This window comes from Andrographis paniculata, unplaced genomic scaffold (genome assembly GCF_009805555.1).
Source record: "Andrographis paniculata isolate CXL003 unplaced genomic scaffold, ASM980555v1 Contig36END, whole genome shotgun sequence".
NCBI lineage: Eukaryota > Viridiplantae > Streptophyta > Magnoliopsida > Lamiales > Acanthaceae > Andrographis > Andrographis paniculata.
This window is the reverse complement of record NW_026137569.1, coordinates 703623-722363: the sequence shown is the minus strand read 5'-3', so window position 1 is coordinate 722363 and position 18741 is coordinate 703623. Positions and strand designations below refer to the sequence as shown.

The window sequence follows — 18741 nt, the reverse complement described above, 5'->3', positions numbered from 1 at the left end:
TGGATAATTTTGAAAATACGTTAGAATAATTTTACCTAAAATTATTTAACAAAACTGAGTTGGAACACTGTAATGAATTTGAAGTGTTAACGGAAAAATATGAGTCATGTGAACGAACAAATACAAGCACTTAAAATTTGCTCGACTCATTCTGTTAACAAAGAATTTTCATCCCAGACTCCCGCTTTAGCTTCACAATTGAAACAAAAACATATATGAAACCAATAATAAATCAAATGAATCAATTCTATACACTTACCTAAAATCCCAAAAAAATCAAACAAAAAAAATCCAATCAAACAGTTCCTCGCTGCAATACAACGTCGAACGACACCAAATTGGCGTAGACGCCGCCGGAGATCATCAAGAGCTCGTCGTGCGTCCCTTCTTCCGCAACCCGACCCTCTTCGATCACCGCAATGCTGTCAGCATTCCTGACGGTGCTCAGCCGGTGCGCCACCACCACAGTCGTCCTACCACCGGCTCCGACTCCACGCAACGCCTCCATCACTACCCGCTCCGACTCCGCATCCAACGCACTCGTCGGCTCGTCCAACAACAGCACCTTCGGATCCTTAAGAACCACTCTGGCAATGGCGATTCTCTGTTTCTGCCCGCCCGACAGCTGCACGCCATGCTCGCCGACGTAAGTGTCGTAGCCGTTGGGCAGTGCAGATATAAAGCCGTGTGCATTTGCCGCCTTTGCTGCTGCAATGACCTCTTCTTCGAGCACGCCGCGGTCCCTGCCGAAGCAAATGTTGTCGCGGATCGTCTCATTGAAGAGAAGAGGCTCTTGGCCGACGAGCCCCATCTGTCGCCTAAGCCATCGTACGTTGAATTTGTATATATCGATGCCGTCCAAGTAGATATGGCCTGCGTCGGGGTCGTAAAACCTCTGCAGCAGGCTTATCACCGTCGACTTGCCGCTTCCGCTCTGTCCGACAAGCGCATTTGTCTGTGTCAAAAAACAACTGTTGGTATCAGAGTCTCGAGTTCGAGTCCTATATTTTAAGCTTTTAGGTGAATCGGTCCTTTACTAACAAACTAGAGTCCACATTAAAAAAAATCGTTGGATATAAGTTTACATCTAACTTCGCAAATCTGTATAGGTGACTTAGGGAATAATGTTTTGTGTGTTTTTTTTACCTTTCCCGGCGATAACGACAAGCATAAGTTCTTGAAGATCTCGGCGTCGGGTCGCGTAGGATATCGAAAGCTGATGTTTCGAAACTTGATGTCCCCTTTCAATGTGTCCTGTTGCAGCCCTTCGTTGCTGCTGCCGTCGATCAAGGACTGTCTGTCGAGGATGTCGAAGATGGACGCTGCGGATTGCTTGAATTTGTTGAAGTCTTCAACGAGGCTACCGCTCTGCGCAATGCCGAGCGAGGACACTTGAAATGCGAAGAAGACCTGCATTAGGATGATGATCGATCACAGATACGATGGAGTGGCTCTAAAATGGTAGGATGAGCGTTGAGTTACCTTAAACACCTCGCTGTAATTGGCCTCGCCGCGCTTTGTAAGAACAGCGCCGATGTAGAAAGAAAAGGCGTAGATGCAGAACAACACAAAGTTCGCAAATCCTAAACCGGCGCCTCGCACAGCTCCGTGCCAAACTCCCTGTTTCATCGGACCTTCGCATTTTCTTTCGTACATTTCCATCACTTTGCGCTCAGCTAGAAAGGATGCGACGGTCCTGATTCCACGGATCGCGTCACTTGCTACCTGACTCGCTTCTTCGAACATCGCCTGAATATATACATCTATTGTTTATCTTCTCCGATGGATAGATACAAAGTATGCGCACGTCGCGACGAGCATACCTTGTTAGTCCTGTCCTTGACGAGCTTCATCCGAAAGTATCCTTCTACGAGCATAAGAGGGACGACGACGACAACAGTGAGCGCGAGCTTCCAGTTAACCATGAATGCAATGAGAAGGCCAGCTGCTGCAGTTGCCACATTTTGGACAGCCAAAGCCAGCCTGTCGCCAACAAGGTTTCGCACGGTCAAGGCATCGCCGGATAGCCTCGCGCCGATTGCGCCACTGCAAGAAGATGCTGTAACTGTAAGTAAGTATATATGCAAGGAAACTATAGTCATGTTGAGAGTGAGTGTCTGCAAGAATGCAACCTCGAGTTTGCTGGATCGTCGAACCAACCGATTTCTTGATGAACGATCTTTTCGAAGAGTAAGGCGCGAATGCGCCGCACCAGTTTCCCACCGGACACTCCGAACATGTAGCTTTGAACCGGCACAGCAACCAAAACTACTGCGCCCACAGCGATGAACATTAGCGCCCAAAACCTCGATTTCTTCTGTAACTCATTTGGAGGTTCGAAGAACACTCCAAACGCTGTCGCCATGTGTAATCCAAACACGGGGAAGGCGACACCATGGATGCCTGCAGCTATGGATCCGATGAGCAGAGAAGGAAGCTCAGGTTTGTTTAAGTAAGCCAACCGTTTGTATGCTAAGCTTGTTTTATTCTTCACATCGAACTCATCTACTTCAACTGCCTTATACTTCATCGATCTTTTTCTTGGAAGGGCAACTGTCAAATTCTTGCTCGATTCGACTACAGAATGCTCTGTTTTGATGGATAAGTTGTCAATATCAGCTGTGCCATTCCGAGTCTTGTGTAATGCTTCTGTGCTGCCCTCTTGCAAGTAAAGGAGCCGACTATATGCGCCTTCCGGATTTTGAATCAAGTCATCGTGCGCGCCTAAAACGATTCGACAAAAGTTTCGTTAGAAACATTCGCGCGTAAGAAAGAAGTGCGGAAAGTTGTTACCTTGTTCAATCATCTTTCCGGCATCCAACACAGCTATGATCCCGGCGTTCTTTACTGTGGACAAGCGATGAGCGACAACAACAGTCGTTCGATCAGGCATGACTTTCTCGAGCGCACACTGCACGCTGCGCTCAGATGCAGCGTCCAGCGCGCTTGTTGCTTCGTCAAGAAGAAGAATTTTCGAATTCTTTAGGATCGCCCGAGCAATTGCGACTCTTTGCTTCTGGCCCCCCGATAGCTGCCCCCCGTTTTCGCCTACCATTGTATCGATCCCCTGTGACAAACAACAGTCTTTGAGCGAAAGGACTCGAGGATCGAATCAGTAGCCGATGAGTTAAAAGACAACAGCTTTACATTAGGCAGCCGCTCGACAAATTCAGCGCAGTTTGCAAGCTCGACAGCACGTCTGATCTCTTCGTCGGTTGCATCAGGTTTCGCGTAAAGTATATTTTCCTTCACCGTGGTCGAAAACAGGATCGGCTCCTGGCTAACGAGCGCCATCCGTTGCCTGATCCATCTCAGCTGATACTTTTTCAGATCAATGCCGTCGATGAGAACTTTTCCGGCGTCAGGATCGTAGAACCTCTCCAGCAAACTGATTATAGTCGATTTGCCGCTTCCGCTCTGTCCTACCAACGCCGTTGTTTTCCCCTTCGGGACATGTAACGACAGTCCAGCGAATATCGGGACATCAGGCCGTGATGGATAACTGAAGTAGACATCCTTAAACCGGACGTCGCCTTCCAGGCCGCCTGTCTTGATTATCCCACTCGTATCGTATGGATCGATCAATGGCTTCCGGTTGATGATCTCGAACATTTTGTTTGCTGCAGCTTGCCCTGCTGAGAATGCATTCAAACACGGCGACGTCTGCGCCAGCGACCTGAATCGAAACTTCTTAGGACAAACAGACAGTACTGATTCATGTAAGAAGACCAGATTTTAACTTACGATCCGGCTATCATGATGGCGATGATGACATTCACGACATCGCCTCCGTTGTACCCTTTGTTCAAAATCAGCCTCGATCCGTACCAAATGGCGAAGCCGTAGCTGGCGAAAGTTATTAGCAACATTAGGCCAAGTCCAACCCCCGACACCAAGCCTTGTCGAGTCGCTGCTCTGTATGCAATTTCTAGCTTCTTGTTGTAGCTTATGATCGCTTTCGACTCTCCAGAGAACGATACAACCTGCAACAGAACAACCTTAGAAGACATGAAATCTACGCCGACTACAGAAGTGTCCTTAAACTTACTGTCCTAATGGCGCCGAGTGTTTGTTCCACAACATGTCCCGCTTCTGCATAAGCCGTCTGTCTGTTGGCAGACATCTTCGATGTAAGAAGCGCCAAGGATCCTCCGACTAAGACAATCGCTGGAACCCATGAAAGCAAGACTATCGACAGAAGCCAGCCTCTGGCAAATGCTATAATGAAGCCAGAAATGAAGGTCGATGCGAACTCCATGAACTTGCCTACCTGTCATTGAAACAAACCAACGATCCTTGTCAGGTTCGAGGCCACCTGTCCCTAAAAATCCTTACGTCGGCGTATCAGACAACCTTTTCTCCCATGGCTTCTTGAATGAGATTGGCTTCTTCAGAGATGCTGCTCATCATTTCCCCTGTTGTGGATTCAGTGTCGAAAAAGGCAATTTCTTGCCTTAGCAATGCCTTCAAGTACAATGCTCGTATCCGGCTTGATTGGCGCTCTCCGGTTACCTTCCAACAGCACACCTCTGTTCATCATCAAGCGCCGTAAAACTTACATAGATATATATATATACACGCATAAGTACTCACGTATACAAATGAACAAACTTACGCAGAAATCCGGCGACAGCGCCGCCAATTGCAATGTATAGTATCTTAAGAGCCACCTGAAAAAATAAAAACACATCAATAAAACAGAGTATCTATGTATGTACGTATCTATATATATATATATGTGCCTTTGAAACTTGATGGAGGAGCTGACTATGATCTGTCTGTCCCAAAGAGTTCACAAGTTGCGAAAATGTAAGTGTGCTAATCGGCTGCGTCGCGCCATTCGCAATGGCGCCTATGCTTCCGGTGATCATCAGCATCAAATCTATTCTATCAGCATAAGAAAAAAGCATATAAACCCCAGGTTTCGGATACATTTGCGCGCCATTTTTAGCGCTTCGCAGCTCCATTCGTTTCGCTTCTACCACCTCCTCTTCGACGAACTCTCAACTGTTTTCACCACAGCCCCTGCAGAAGCAAAGTTTGAGCTGTTATGAGTCTTTTCTTACAATAAGCACATTAATTTTAGCTATACATGAATTCTTTTTACTTATGTATAGTGCAACAATCATGTTCAAGTTCATGTTCATGCTGAAAAATGGTACAGATTCTTGATGGGGCTTGTGGGACGCAAAAATCTGGGTTTTTTTAATGTTTGGATTTGAATTTGGAATTTGAAATATTAAAAAAAAAAAAAAATAATAATAATAATAATAAAAAGATAGGTATTTGATTCAATTTGGATAACCTACCTCTCTACTGTCCTAATGTGGAGCAGATGCAGAAGCACACGTATGGTCTTGAAGTCGGCAGAACTAACTGATTGATTCTGCGCAAAAGAATTGTATAAAAAATTCTGCTATTTATAAACATTGACTGAGACAAAGTTCGTCGTGTTTGATATAAAAGCCTGTGGAAATTCAGTTGGAAGTTGGAAAATGAATATGGATATGGATATCTGATGTCTTGTCGGAATGGAACTTTTGGGGATAATTAAATTAGAGATTACCAAAATGGTTTACTTCTGTTTGACTTGGAAAATTTAGGGTTTGGCATCCTTAGTTATCCTTGGGCGGTTTGAATTGACTGTTGAAATTATTTGCATCACATTATTTCTGCAGATGAATTTTTAAAAAATCAAACTTTGCCAAGAAAACGATCTGCAAACCCTAACTGTTGGGAATGAATATTTCAGCATTAGAACAGTAGTAATACTAAGAATCCAATTTGGTCACTGCCAAGAAATCGATGGCTTTGTTAAATTTCTGTGTTCTTGATTGATTGTATTCCCCTGAATGCACGCAATTACTGCAGCCGTTGTTCCAGGCAACTATATTTCGTGGGTCGCGGGAAATCTGATTACCATTTCTACATGTCGATTTTGTGATGTGGAGATAAAGTGTTGTCCAAAACAAACAGCCATTGATGTAAGAAATGTTGCTTCCACGTCTTTCCGCGATTCTCTGTTCCGCCATTAACGCCGGACGCTGCCGAATTAAGGAAGAAGACGAGATGACGTGTCACGAACTGGTGCCATTTGGATAATTGAATTTTTCCTCGTGCGAGGTTGGTACGAATTGGAGGGAATTGTATATTACGAACTTGAGAGAATAAGCCCATTCATTTGGGCTTTAGAAAGCCCAACTAGTGGAGTTCAGCCCATGGCCCGAAATTTGATTATTCTTGCTTACTAACCATAATAATTTCCTGTTATTTCCTTCAATTAAGGAGTGAATTTTCATTTTTATTATGGATGATTTTTAATTTTTTTTTTCAGATTTTCAGTTATTATTGCTGAGTGTATTTCATCACTGCAATGGTTTAATTTCTATATATTTTTCTTTGGAAAGAAATTAAAATGCCAGCAGGAAAACCTTCGGAACGATGATCCACGCCGTCGGTGGTGTCGGCCTGGGAAGATGAAGGGTACAGATCTATCTGGTGTTGGGGTCCCAGGAGCCACCAAGAATCACCGCGAATCTGTCAGTACCTTCTTCCTCTTTCTAGGCCTGCTTGCCGATCTTTTCCATATTCATCCAATCCCATTTCATTTTCTTTTCTCATTTTGTCATTTTCAGCAGCAAAAAACCAACAAACAAGAAAAAGAAATAAAGGAGCGCAAAGCACTGAACTGTAGCAGCGCCAGAAATTTTGGTGTAGGGAGAGAAGGTTGAGCGTGCCATAAACATAAACCATAAAACACCCCATAGGCCAAAACCACGCCTTGTTTTCTTTTCTTCTTCTTTTCTTTTTATTTTTTTTGTCATTTTTTTGAGCAGAAGAGATGCCCTCTGGTGCGAAGAAGCGAAAAGCTGCGAAGAAGAAGAAGAAGGAAAACCAGCCCAAGATCGACAACAAAGCCTCTTCTTCTTCCACACATTCTTACGGTACATACGTACTTACATTATACATACATATTATATATATATATATATACACACATTATGCTGGGGGTGAATGTTGGAGTAATTAACATTGACATCTTTAGTATGTTTGAATATATGCATTTGATAATGTTTGATTTTGTGGAGTTGTGGTGATAGATTGAACTTGAATTTTGAAATGGTAGGAAATGAGGGCCTGAAACAGCAAGAAAGGGATGTTACCAATCTTGAATCAAGATCAATGGACATGGCTGAAATGGAGGGTGCCATTCAGGCTGATGTAACCAATCTTGATAAAAAGGAGGATGTCACTAATGTTGATGTTACTAATCTTGAATCAAGATCAATGGGCACTGCTGAAATAGAGGGTGCCACTCAGACTGATGTTACCAATCTTGAATCAAGATCAATGGACATTGGAGAAGAAAAGGAGGGTGTGACTCATGTTGATGCCACTGCCACCAATCTTGATTCAAGATCAATGGACATGGCTGTAAAGGAGGCTGTCATTCAGGCTGAGAATGGATTGGAAGGAAGAGTTGGAGGAGACTATCATTTTGAGGGGGAGACAATGTCTTGCAGCGACGACGAAGTTTTGCAGGCGAGTAGCCGTAATTCGGGTGACAGAAAGCTTGGTAGAGATGCAGATCATTCGGCTGAGGAGATTCATACTGCATTGGTTGCAGGAGATGTCCCAGAGGCCGGCTTGGAGAGGAATTCAGTTATGGCGAAGCAAGCAGGAATTGCGAGTGTTTCTGCACAAGATCGAGACGTCTCTTTGGCTCCCTGCGTAGCTAAATCTGTTGTCGATGATCGTACATTGTTACCACCACAATGTGGCTCCATGGCTGCACCGGATACCGGCGCTACAGCTGAGGTCCAGTGTTACTTTTCTTACTCGATTACTCGCCGCAGTTACTTTGGTTTTTTTAAGTCTTTTGAAACCATTTTATGCTCTGCAGAAAACATCCTGGAAGAGTTGCTGTGGACTGTTCGACATGTTTTCGCGCACCGTTGGATAACTAAAGGTTAGTTCCTCTTTTCGCTATCCATAACTAAAAACACCTCGACTATACGACTAAATACAACCATCTCATCGAAATAGAAAAGGAAATGGGGTTAGACATGGAGGGTGTTATCTTCTCTCGTATTGCTTTGGCATAGAATAGACCCAAGAGTTTTCTCTTCTTGATAAACCATAAAAAGAAGATACTTTTCTTCTCTAGGTTAAAGGGCCTCTAAGGAATCTCTGCTACTGCAACCTTCACTATAAGTTAATGTTTTGGATCATTTTACATTTCAATATTTTGGGCAGACCTGAATGAATAATAAGACTATGCACTCCTTTATTTGCACACACGAATGAATGTATTTGAAGCATGATGAGCAAAAAGCGCACACAGTGAATTAACATTGAAATAATCAAATCACAAATCACATACTAGGCATGGCAGGAATTCTGCTTCATATGTAAGTGGACCTTGGACTTTCATGAATGGCAGCTATGTATATCAGTTGAGTAGCTGATAGAATTATGGTGAACGCTTCCATTGTTCGCTGCGGCGAGCAAGAAAGAAAAAAAAAAACGAAAAAATGCAGGGTTATATCGATGATTATTGACACCATTTAAGCTTTCCAGCATTGCATAATGTTATGTAGCAACTCACCAGGCTGGAGTTTCTGTGAAGTAGTTCGATCTCCTTACATGCGAAGCTGAAAAGGATCATAAGATTTTGATATCTTAAAGTCAAGAAACTGAAATGGTTGTGGGAGAGATTCTTAAACGTGATTTGATTTCATATAAATGGTGATACCCCATGGCAAGAAGTGTCAGGGACCAGGCGATGGTTGCGGATGAGGCAGCTGCAGGCAAACTGTCCAAGTCCCAATAACGAAAATGGTTTATTCCAGCAATGATGGATGCAATTCCAACGACGCCAGCTATCAATGCAAAGACCACAAAGAAACCCGTGGCAGCATTCCCCATTGGGAAGTATATTGGTGAGAAATGCGGAGGAAGATCAAACCCCGGACCTGTTATGTAAACATATTGTGTGTTTTCATTAATGGAAGAACTATAAAAGATGAAACAAACAGAAGCACTGCACATCAATCAGCAAATATTAAAACATACCAATTGTGAAACCCTCTACAATGGCCTTGTTGATCGACCAGCTACCGATACCAAGAATTATGGCGAGCATGCAAAAGTTGAGGAACAAAAGCAAGCCAGCCAAAGGTTTAAGCTGAGCAGCCATCTTTGATCACACAAAATTACAGACCTCTGCTATCAATTAAGTTTCACACAAAATTACACAGACCTCTGCTATCAATTAAGTTTCTCAAGATCTCCTATCGTACTTTTTTCTGCAGATAAAAATGGAACTTATAAGGCTGGCTGATGAGAGTTTTAGGTTCTTTTCTTGTAAATCTGTATCCTAAAAGGTGTCCCTGTGAGGGTGAGGTTATAAAGAAGATGCTTTGTGTTCAAGGTAGGAAAGGAAAATATCCATATTCTTTCTTGCCCTCAAACACATACAGCTCTATGTTCTTTTCTTGTGCTTATGTGTGATTATTCCTAAGTAATTCAACATTTTTTACTTGATATGTACAGAAAAAGATAATCATAGCTTCATAAGAACTTTACCATAACAAAAGATATAAAGCCTTCCAAAGATTTATAATAGATAGAGCAATGCACAAGAGTTACCAAAATATTATTATCTTCACAATACTGTGAAGAAATTTGCAGGCATTTCTAATGGAAAAAAGGACTAAGAAATACTAGTAGAGACAAATTTCTTCATGGTTTCCTTTTTCTGATGGGGGTGCTCAAACACTGTTTCACCAATTGTTAAAGAGTAGAGTAATACTTATATCAATGGCGAACTTCACACAGTGATGGAGATACCACCATCTGGACTTCACATTCTCTGTCTGAATAAAGGCATGAAACCACTCAATTACATACGAGAGTTCCGCAGTATACTGGCTTGAACTATGGTTTGGTTTCTGATCGCCGACATTGTTACACAGCCCCAAATAGATAATTCAAATTGTTAACCACGTACAAAATCAAATTCATAAATGCCTGAATCAAATAACCCTCCATTGGAATGGAACTGTACGTACCACTCAATTAGAGATTTCGCACTGATTTGAATTAGGGGCAGACATTCTGACAGTTGGAGACTCATCTTGAAGACGTATTTGGACTGATACCAAAAGGCACTATACCTAACGGAAACATCTACTGTACAAAACTCTATAGTTTCATGTCCATCTATAGAACAGTATAAATACGTCGACTATAGGTTGGAGTCGAGCACACAGACCTTGTTGATGGGAGTGGCATCCAAGCAGCCATATATCGAGGCACGGAACTCATAAGAATTGGCCTCGGAGGGGATGACATCGACCCATTCCTTCTCAATCTTCTGAACATACGAATTACGTGTAAGAATGGCGCGAAAATGGAGCTTGTTTAGCTGCTTGATCAACTTCCTTACGAAACTCATGGTGAATATGATGTTAAAATCTTCTTCCACCGTGATGCCTTCGAAAAGATTGATCCCAACGTTTGCACTGCATGAGCTGAGTAGACCAAGAAGGGCATGGCTCTTTTCATGGTTTCGGTTGATTTTGCCAACCTGCCGGAAGAGAGAGCAGAGGAGGATGTCCATAAGTAATGTGCTGAAGTTAAAGAAGTGTTTGGGATTATTTCTCAGATATGAAATGTGTCTTACCTCAAAATACTCTATGCCAGTTTCACTTAGGTGATCCAATAAGGATTCCTGGGAAGAAAGTAAGCTGATCAAGCCTCCTGATCCAACTGATCTTTGCAGGAATTCCCATGGTGACTTCATCAATATTTTGTGCTTGCCATGTCCTTCTATTGAGCTACTAACAACGGGGAGCTTCTCTTCTTCCAAAAACCAGACCTGCAGGGAGAGAACCAACAGAATAATGGATGACAAGGTGATTGTTTTAAAATTGTGCACAATTTATAAAATGGGTTTATATTGACAGTACCAACCTTTTCAGGATCAAATCCAAAGAAGTCATCATTCCAAAAAAGTTCTTGTAAAGAAGAGACTGAACCAGCAGCACAGACCAATATAAGAGGCACAGATTGGCGGCCTTCAACCTGCAATCAGGAAACGAATGCTTCAGATGGCTTGGAATCATCAAATGGGTGCTTTTAGGAGCTTTCTTTGAAAATTCCAAAGATACTGTCAATATATAAATTTGAATGACATTGTGTACTAACTGAAACTTCAGCTAGGCAAAAAAAAAAGAACACAGTCCCATGTCTGAGATACTATAGTGCCATACTGATGTAAATAATACAAACCTATAAATTTCACAATGGAAGAAACTTAAACATTTTGATATATATCAAAAGGCATCACAAAGAAGCATGGTTCAACATACCTGAATAAAACTCGCATGATCATCCAGTATCGATTTGACATCAGAGTTATCAAAATTGGCAGCAGAACCATTTTCAGTATCAGCAGTGTTCCCCAACACTACACATACAGCAATTTTACCATCAGAATTCAAAAGGTGCCCTTTCCTTTGCAGCTTGCAATATGGCTCATCAGAGATGCTTAAGCGGTGTGGTCCTGGAACAGCACTCAAAACATCGAGCAAATTTGGTCTGATTAAGCCATGCAGGCATGAAAGACATTAGTATAATGATCAAATTACGCAACCTGTTTGCAGCATCAGATGTATGCAATGAAGTTAAATATGCAGAAGAAGTTTACCTTGTCAAAGGTGTCTCAATATTCTGCAGGGCCTGCTGAAGCAAGTTTGAATTGACAGATGCTATTTGATTTGCAAGTAATCGTGCTTTGTCTCTCCCTCCATATCCAACGCCGTCAAATACATGTTTCTGTTCCATTTCATATAGCTTCTTTTTCGCTGCTATTACACGTCTTTGAAATTTTTTTCTTTCTTTCCATTCCTGATGCAAGCAACTGACAGTTATTATCATATCTAGATGTTTGGTGAATTAGGTTGGCAAATAACAATGTAAACGAAACAGTTATCCCTCACAAGCTCACGCCTTTCTTTTTTGGATCTCTCATCAGATCGAACATTCAACTCCAGGAGCCCCTTGGGAGGTGTAATTAGCATTTCCCGTTTTTCCAGATCAACAGTTGGAACAATTGCTTCAACAAAAGGAACCCACACTAGTGGTCCCAAATTATCTTTCGAAATATTCATCTTTCCGATCCGGTTTGGTATGTTTCGCAACGAGTTAAGCCTAACATGTAGAAGATCATGGGCCCCAGTTTTGTAAACACTGTCAACAGTTCCCACCAGTTCCCCCGACTCCTGGATCAATCAAATTCATGAAGCCACGAGTAGCTGAAGTTCAGCTTTGTTTGTGTATTGATATATTCTTAAGCATAAGGTTATGAAGATGCACAGACCTTAAGAACAACGGTCATTCCTATAAGGTCACGAGTATAAAATTCTCCTTCCTCTAAATCCGGTTTATCTTCATCCGGAACCAATATGGTTGACCCAACAAGTTTTTGTGCCTGAGAACAGATGACAAAGATTAAAATATCTCATACTCAGGGCAGTATTAACAACCATACTGTCCTAACAAGCCAAATCTTGGCACACCTGTTCCACAGTGTCAATGTTACCAAATTTTACTATCCACTTTTGTCCACCATGACCGCGCCCCTCAATCAGCTCAATTTCTTGAAGAGTCTCCGTTCCTGAATTTCTTTGCTTTAGCCATCTTTTTCCCGGCTAAAAGTTTAAGAAGATTTGACATTGAAAGCATAAGTAATCAGTCGTTTTCACTTTGATGATAAAATGTTTCAGATTATTTGCCACAAACATTTGTACCTTGGAAAAGCGTAGATCAGGAAAGTCTGTGCTTGGTTTTACGCGAACCTCTCCTTGTAAACCATGCACACCAGATATGTAACCAGTCTCAACAAAGCCCAATGCAGATGAGTCTGTCTCCAAAACCTCTTGAGTACCTGAAAATTGGGGTAAAAAAAAAAGAAAGAAATGCTCCTTTAGAATCAAGAATCACAAAATATAATCAAATTAACTTGATAAAAACTAAGACACTACAGAACCAAGCAGGAGACAGAGTTAAGGCATCAAACCAGCTTCCAAAAAAACGTATTCAAATTGGCACGCATTGGCACAGTATACTAACACAACTCCAGTGACAGTCTTCAAACTAAAAAGGAAGACACACAAAAGGCACCATGTACTTCTCAATACTAATAACCGAAGACACTTAACAATCAAAGTGAATATTTTTATGCCTCCTTAAGCAGCTAAAATGATAATATTGTTGGCCGATATATTTTTCCTGAAACTCGAACGGCAACACCACCAAAATTACAAATTTGTCGATCGAGACAGACACAGAAAAATAAAACGACAAGTCTAATGAAATACACCCCGAGGCTCACATTCATTTGATTTCAACTAACTCAACCAAAAACTGAAAACCATATGTACAATTCTGCTATTGCCAGCAGCATGTAATACCAGTAGAGCGAACAGCGAAGCAAGGAAAACGGTGTATTTGCAAAGAAATAAGTGGAAATCTTCCGCTAGAAGAAGGTTTTGGCGCGGGGTTAATCCATTTCCTCGGGAATAGTCCAGGCGGCAAGAAAGCTGCGTAATATCCTGAGCAGAAGAGAGAATTCGAAGAACTGAGAATCGAAAAGCTCCGCATAGCGTTCTGGGTCTTCGACGAAGGACAACTGAAAGACAGATATTCAATGCTGCTGTAGTTTGGAGATATACCTGCTGCATTATAAAGCAAGCGTCCTACTGCTGATGCGTAAGGTACAAGCCGAATTGTCTTGGGAGCCCTTGTTGATTATGGTGTGATCGTTTATGATATTTGAATCATAAAAAATTAATTATTATGAGTAAGGATTAATACGATAAAAATAAAAATTAGAATTAATATAATACAAAAAGTAAGAAATAAATATTTAAATTTAATGTTTTTTGAAAAAGTGTCTTATAAAAATAGTAAAAATCCTTCCTACAAAACTAATAAAAGATGAGGTAAGCTTACACCTTAAAGAAAACTTATGAAAGTTTTAAAAATGATTATATCAATAATTAGTTAATATAAAATTTAATATATAATCTGATATAAATTTAGTATTTTTCTTTTGAGTAATTTTATTCATTATTTGAATTTTATGTTTCGAAATATTTTCTTACAAAATATTATACTACACATTATTTAAATTAAAAGTTATCCAATCAAAACTGAAAACAAACATACAGAAACGGAACTTTTTTATTGAAATCGTGGGAGCTGCCCCAAACTGAGGTTATTTCTTCAGCTTGAGCTGAAGATCAACCTGGAAGTAACACTTACTACGATCTCTAATGTAACTGACATTGCCATTCATCAAACTGATAAGTTTCTGGGAGAAGTACAGTGCTATTCCTTCATGTGTCACCCACTGATTCTTGACGCTAAACATGTCTTCGATAATGGCAGAGGGGAGGCCCTGTCCAGGATGAGCCACTCTGCAAGAGTAATCCACAGTTTACAGACACTCCATGCACCTTCAGAAAATGATAATAAGATAATGTAGAATACCTGAATTGTAGCTGGACGAATTCCTGTTCATCGCGCATCAACCTTATCCCTTCGGATGCCTTAATTTCGACCCAGCTGTCCGGTGATGGGGCGTAATCGACCACGCTGCAGAAGAAGTCGGACAGGGATAACTGAAGCTTCATCTCGTCGCCGTAGAGGCTGAGAGCCTTGATTTCCTCAGGGATGTCATGGATTAACTGCAAGTTCTTTTCTCGTATCAAAATTGAAGATTGACTGATTACGGCGTTGAGGACATTTCCTAGTATGAACTCCTCGGCTTTGATCTCGACCTCACTGCAAGGTCCCGAATACAAAAAAGTGAATATTGTAATACAAAAGTTTTGATCCATTATGAAAAGAACTTGCCTCTCTTCCAAGCTTCCGAATTTGGCGCTGTTCATGATCGACAGTATCTGTTTTTCACAGGCATTGCTAGTCTCTAGCAACTGCTTCTGATCGTTTGAAATCGATGAACCTTCCAAGAGTTTGCGGGTGAATTGTATTCCACTCAATGGATTTTGAGTTTCCTGCTTGATGTATGTTAGCTCTTTGAGCTGCCCTGTTACGTCTGTCTTCTCGGCTATCGACTGCTCTTGATTAGTCACCACCATTTGCAGGAAACACAAACATCCGATTATGTTCCCGCCCTTGCCTACTCTCTTATTTGCTGTTAGGTACGCCTCGACAAACTTTCCTCTCCGGTCATAAAACCCAAAAGCGAGCTTTTGGATATCATGGCCACCAAGGGCTCGGTACAGAAGAACCATGAATTCAGTGAGTGTATCCCGGCCTTTCAGACGACAGAGATTCCCAAAAATATCACCCGGCAGCAGTTTCCCAATAACTTCGTGCCTATCCCAACCGGTCATTTTCTCCATGGCTGCATTCCATTCGCAACAACGGGCAGTTTCATCAGAAGCAAATATAGGAGGCATCAGGGGATTCTGACTTTCTATGACAGCTTTATAATCGCCTTGCAATTTGGCAAATTTGTCCATGGCTGTTTTCTCAGCAGTTACATCTTGACCTATGAAACATACACCTGTTATGTCGTCTTTATAGTCCCGACTTGTACATGCATTCACCAGAAGGTGCACCACAGAGCTCGGTTTGTATTTCCCAAACTTCAGCAGCTTGACTTCCACATTTGGGTCTTCCTCACCTAAAGCAGTTTCACACTTGATTACATGATACAAAGAAAATGCATAATAGTACAGTACCGATGATTTTAAAGTTATCTGGATGACAGCAACATATGTATAGACATGAAAAAACTATTACCTTGTAGAGCTCTGGCAAGAATGGCCTCAACGACCTCGCTAGAGTCCTCGTGAACGATATCATGGATTAGCGACTTACCCAAAGCTGTAGACACATCTAACCCTGTCAAGTCACACATTTTAGAATTCCATCCATTCACATGACCAGATAAGTCCACCCCAAAAATTGGGGCATTGGCTGTTTCAATTAGCCGCACCATCCCAAACGCTGCACAAGTAAGGTTATCCAGTTTTGAATCATTAGCACTTTTTTCCAGTTTTGAATCATCGTCATCATCATCTTTGTCTTTGTGCCTTTTCTTTTCAATCTCCTGGAGGGAATCTCTCACTATAAGCTGCAAAGAATGAATGGCATTGATCTCCACATCCTTCCATGGCAAACTTCGGTTTTTGACAACTTCAACGAAGGCATTGAACGAGGATCTGGGGTCCATTTTGGAACCGTCATCTTTAAAATTCGGGTGATGCTTTGCACCTGCCCATTTGATTTCCATTTCTGCCTGAAACCTAAACCAAAACAGGAAATCAGATGGAGTGATTCTAGCAGCGGCCAAACCACAGACTTTGTTCCCCAAGAGAGCAGCACCAGGATAACCAGCATCGGCCATACAATCTGTACTGAATCCAGAAGAATCCCCATGGCTACGGAGTAGCCATTCAACTATATCTTTAACTTGTGCTTCAGTTGGAGTGAGACCGAGCAATGAACACTTTCCACCATAATATAGTGCAGCACCATCACATCTCACAAGATTCATGATATTAGGCGATTGAGTCACAAGGCCGAATGGACTGTCGCGCAGATGCTTGTCACACAATAAAGTTTGCACCTGGAGAACTTTCTTCTCTGCCAGGAGTGATTCCATTTGAAGCTCCATATAAATCTGCAGGCCGAATGCCTGCATCAAGAACTCACAAGCATAACGAAGTGGAAAAGAGTGATACCGGGGGGAACAGTGGTGGCAAGCTACTAATCCCCACAGCTTTGATGAGTCACCATTATTGATAACAACTGCCATCACCATTGAGGCAATAGACCCCATGTTGGCCATGTACAGCTTATGACAATCATGAGGCGAACGAAGTGTAGAATTCACTAAGCAAAGAGGCTGCTTTAGTTCTTCCTTTTGGATGATTTTAACTGGCTGTTCATTGCAGTTGCAGATCATCCTAACACGATTTTGCTTGAACAAGAACCGTGCCGCCTGTGGAATATCGGTTGCAGGGTAATGCAACCCCAAATAAGGCTCCAAATCGGATCTCCGAATTTCTGATACAACCTCACCATGATAATCCTCATGGAACTTATATACCATCACCCTATCATACCCTGTAAGCTTCTGAACATCTTCTACAACGGTATCGCACAAAACTCCTATATCACCCCCAGGAAGTGACTGCAGTTTCGATATCGCCCTCACAGCTAACTTTTGATATTGAACTGCACCGGCATGGAGCGTTATAGGATCACCCGTATGAGCTGGCTCCAAATCAATCACAGTTCCAACATCAATTCTGTGAAGTATAGCATAAAAGGATCTATGATTTGTCCTAGAATGAACCCCAATTGGATTCGAGAATGAAATCTCCCTTGCTTTGATAGCTTGTTCTAATGAAGCCCTGGAAGAAGGAGTGAAGAAGGTTCTCGCATCCATTCCAATCAGACCCATTGGTTCAACAAGATCCCTCAAACCCAACATATCGAAGCAATTCTCACTATAAGCTATAATTATAAAATTAGGCTCTTCAATTGCAAGCAAACATCCGAAGGACTGCACAAGACCACCCCTCTGCATTCTCGATAAATAAGCAGCCATTTGCTCTCCCGTACTCGATGCCCTTAGCGCATTAGAAACTGATTTCGAGTAGTGAAAAGACTTACCTGATACACCAGACTGCTCAAAATCCGCCATTAGCCTTGCATCTGCGTTGTACTGATCCATGGCTTTTTTTGTGTTGGCGTTGCTCGCAGCAGAAGACGAACTAACCACACTAGCCATGATATTGTATGCGTCAAACTCAAATGTTCCGATGGATTCACTCAAGTTTCAGCACTGAGAAGAAGATTAAATATCAGGTTCCGCAAATATCTCCAAAATGAAAGAAGAGAAGGAAAATGGGGGAAAGTCCTGCTCGTCACCATCATCAAACGTGTTAAAACCTCGCGTATCTTCTTGTCCTGGTCAACAATGAATCCTCTTTCAACCGTATTCGCCGCTGTCTTTGGCCCATTCGAAAAATTCACAGGTTCGAATTATTCTCGAACTCCGTGTACCGCAGCTCCACAGCATGATTTTCACTAGGGTTTTTCCGCAGATAAGAATCATAAGGCCGATTAAGATTGGTGAAGAGAAACAACAGGATCCGAATTCATTAATTCAACGTGGCAAATGCTCTCGACTACATCCAACCTCGAAATCAGGTCCAGAGATGATGACAGTGCATGCACCTCGGCAGATCAAACCACGTCGAAGAAGATAGCGATTGACAGTTGATCTATGGTAGTTGGCTTCTTGAGCCTCAATAAATTGACTAAAATAATATGGGCTTAAGGCCCAAATATAGAAAATAATGGGCCTTAAAGGCCTAACCCATTTCACAAGTACAGGAGCGTGCAGTACACGCTCAACCGATGTTTGTAACTAACTCGCCGTATTCTCTCTCCTTCCACGAAGTTCCACGTGTTCATATCACGAGATCGGCCCCACATATCCACGTGTCAATATATTATAGGCTTTCAAACTTTTAATCGCAGCCGTTCACCCCAGTCTGCAGGTAGAAATCACGTACGACAGACACTTCAAACAACTAGATTTGATACTTGTACATCTGAGACAAATTTTGACTAAATCTTTTTACATTGGTTACGACCCCTTAAGGTACAACCAGTTGCAGGAAACAT

General features: G+C 41.9%; 5 protein-coding genes across 11 annotated transcripts; 1 reads left to right on the top strand and 4 right to left on the bottom strand.

The window, feature by feature from the left end:
• Positions 1-127: 127 nt before the first annotated feature.
• LOC127250002 (ABC transporter B family member 9-like) lies at positions 128-5518 on the bottom strand. Of its 4 annotated transcripts, none has more exons than XM_051273136.1 (13): positions 5310-5518; positions 4743-5025; positions 4616-4670; positions 4354-4529; positions 4049-4270; positions 3745-3983; positions 3148-3676; positions 2794-3067; positions 2133-2724; positions 1824-2046; positions 1483-1749; positions 1147-1410; positions 128-955 (listed from the first exon to the last, which is right to left on the bottom strand). In XM_051273136.1, the coding sequence occupies exons 2-13, from the start codon at positions 4965-4967 to the stop codon at positions 296-298; spliced, it is 3726 nt and encodes a 1241-aa protein (XP_051129093.1). In that variant the 5' UTR covers positions 4968-5025; positions 5310-5518; the 3' UTR covers positions 128-295. The 4 variants fall into 4 exon arrangements, with proteins under 4 accessions (XP_051129093.1, XP_051129094.1, XP_051129095.1 ...); XM_051273137.1 differs by lacking the exon at positions 5310-5518 and adding an exon at positions 5108-5186; XM_051273138.1 differs by lacking the exon at positions 5310-5518 and having other exon boundaries at positions 4769-4891.
• Positions 5519-5743: 225 nt separating this feature from the next.
• Positions 5744-8273, top strand: LOC127250006 (uncharacterized). Of its 3 annotated transcripts, XM_051273144.1 has the most exons (7): positions 5744-6123; positions 6408-6539; positions 6636-6726; positions 6837-6944; positions 7127-7818; positions 7904-7969; positions 8168-8273. In XM_051273144.1, exons 2-6 carry the CDS (start codon positions 6477-6479, stop codon positions 7961-7963), a joined length of 1014 nt encoding a protein of 337 aa, XP_051129101.1. In that variant the 5' UTR covers positions 5744-6123; positions 6408-6476; the 3' UTR covers positions 7964-7969; positions 8168-8273. The 3 variants fall into 3 exon arrangements, with proteins under 3 accessions (XP_051129101.1, XP_051129102.1, XP_051129100.1); XM_051273145.1 differs by having other exon boundaries at positions 5745-6123; positions 6639-6726; positions 7904-8273; XM_051273143.1 differs by having other exon boundaries at positions 5745-6123; positions 7904-8273.
• LOC127250007 (membrane protein PM19L-like) lies at positions 8264-9527 on the bottom strand. Its single transcript, XM_051273146.1, has 4 exons — positions 9076-9527; positions 8756-8975; positions 8609-8654; positions 8264-8498 (listed from the first exon to the last, which is right to left on the bottom strand). The coding sequence occupies exons 1-4, from the start codon at positions 9197-9199 to the stop codon at positions 8406-8408; spliced, it is 483 nt and encodes a 160-aa protein (XP_051129103.1). The 5' UTR covers positions 9200-9527; the 3' UTR covers positions 8264-8405.
• A 332-nt stretch (positions 9528-9859) lies between these two features.
• LOC127250005 (uncharacterized) lies at positions 9860-13713 on the bottom strand. Its single transcript, XM_051273142.1, has 10 exons — positions 13479-13713; positions 12816-12952; positions 12585-12716; positions 12386-12496; positions 12006-12287; positions 11714-11913; positions 11376-11604; positions 10978-11088; positions 10688-10882; positions 9860-10591 (listed from the first exon to the last, which is right to left on the bottom strand). Exons 1-10 carry the CDS (start codon positions 13666-13668, stop codon positions 10250-10252), a joined length of 1929 nt encoding a protein of 642 aa, XP_051129099.1. The 5' UTR covers positions 13669-13713; the 3' UTR covers positions 9860-10249.
• Positions 13714-14232: 519 nt separating this feature from the next.
• On the bottom strand, positions 14233-18292 carry LOC127250003 (phytochrome E-like). Of its 2 annotated transcripts, XM_051273141.1 has the most exons (5): positions 17980-18292; positions 15841-17893; positions 14922-15721; positions 14560-14849; positions 14233-14486 (listed from the first exon to the last, which is right to left on the bottom strand). In XM_051273141.1, the coding sequence occupies exons 2-5, from the start codon at positions 17837-17839 to the stop codon at positions 14285-14287; spliced, it is 3291 nt and encodes a 1096-aa protein (XP_051129098.1). In that variant the 5' UTR covers positions 17840-17893; positions 17980-18292; the 3' UTR covers positions 14233-14284. The 2 variants fall into 2 exon arrangements, with proteins under 2 accessions (XP_051129098.1, XP_051129097.1); XM_051273140.1 differs by having other exon boundaries at positions 15841-18292.
• Between the last annotated feature and the right edge of the window lie 449 nt (positions 18293-18741).

What these genes read in the sequence shown, in the direction of transcription:
- LOC127250002 (XM_051273136.1), bottom strand. Translation starts at nt 4,967, where the DNA reads ATGGAGCTGCGAAGCGCTAAAAATGGCGCGCAAATGTATCCGAAACCT. An exon ending in CGCTGTCGCCGGATTTCTGC is followed by an intron (nt 4,530 to 4,615) that starts GTAAGTTTGTTC and finishes GATGATGAACAG; the next exon opens with AGGTGTGCTGTTGGAAGGTA. An exon ending in TGTCGTTATCGCCGGGAAAG is followed by an intron (nt 956 to 1,146) that starts GTAAAAAAAACA and finishes TTTTTGACACAG; the next exon opens with ACAAATGCGCTTGTCGGACA.
- LOC127250006 (XM_051273144.1), top strand. Translation starts at nt 6,477, where the DNA reads ATGAAGGGTACAGATCTATCTGGTGTTGGGGTCCCAGGAGCCACCAAG. An exon ending in TTTTGGTGTAGGGAGAGAAG is followed by an intron (nt 6,727 to 6,836) that starts GTTGAGCGTGCC and finishes TTTTTTGAGCAG; the next exon opens with AAGAGATGCCCTCTGGTGCG. An exon ending in ATACCGGCGCTACAGCTGAG is followed by an intron (nt 7,819 to 7,903) that starts GTCCAGTGTTAC and finishes TATGCTCTGCAG; the next exon opens with AAAACATCCTGGAAGAGTTG.
- LOC127250007 (XM_051273146.1), bottom strand. Translation starts at nt 9,199, where the DNA reads ATGGCTGCTCAGCTTAAACCTTTGGCTGGCTTGCTTTTGTTCCTCAAC. An exon ending in TGTAGAGGGTTTCACAATTG is followed by an intron (nt 8,976 to 9,075) that starts GTATGTTTTAAT and finishes TTTACATAACAG; the next exon opens with GTCCGGGGTTTGATCTTCCT. An exon ending in CTGACACTTCTTGCCATGGG is followed by an intron (nt 8,655 to 8,755) that starts GTATCACCATTT and finishes GATCCTTTTCAG; the next exon opens with CTTCGCATGTAAGGAGATCG.
- LOC127250005 (XM_051273142.1), bottom strand. Translation starts at nt 13,668, where the DNA reads ATGCGGAGCTTTTCGATTCTCAGTTCTTCGAATTCTCTCTTCTGCTCA. An exon ending in ATTGAGACACCTTTGACAAG is followed by an intron (nt 11,605 to 11,713) that starts GTAAACTTCTTC and finishes TGGCTTAATCAG; the next exon opens with ACCAAATTTGCTCGATGTTT. An exon ending in ATCATGCGAGTTTTATTCAG is followed by an intron (nt 11,089 to 11,375) that starts GTATGTTGAACC and finishes TCCTGATTGCAG; the next exon opens with GTTGAAGGCCGCCAATCTGT.
- LOC127250003 (XM_051273140.1), bottom strand. Translation starts at nt 17,839, where the DNA reads ATGGCTAGTGTGGTTAGTTCGTCTTCTGCTGCGAGCAACGCCAACACA. An exon ending in TCTTGCCAGAGCTCTACAAG is followed by an intron (nt 15,722 to 15,840) that starts GTAATAGTTTTT and finishes AAACTGCTTTAG; the next exon opens with GTGAGGAAGACCCAAATGTG. An exon ending in GAAGCTTGGAAGAGAGGCAA is followed by an intron (nt 14,850 to 14,921) that starts GTTCTTTTCATA and finishes CCTTGCAGTGAG; the next exon opens with GTCGAGATCAAAGCCGAGGA.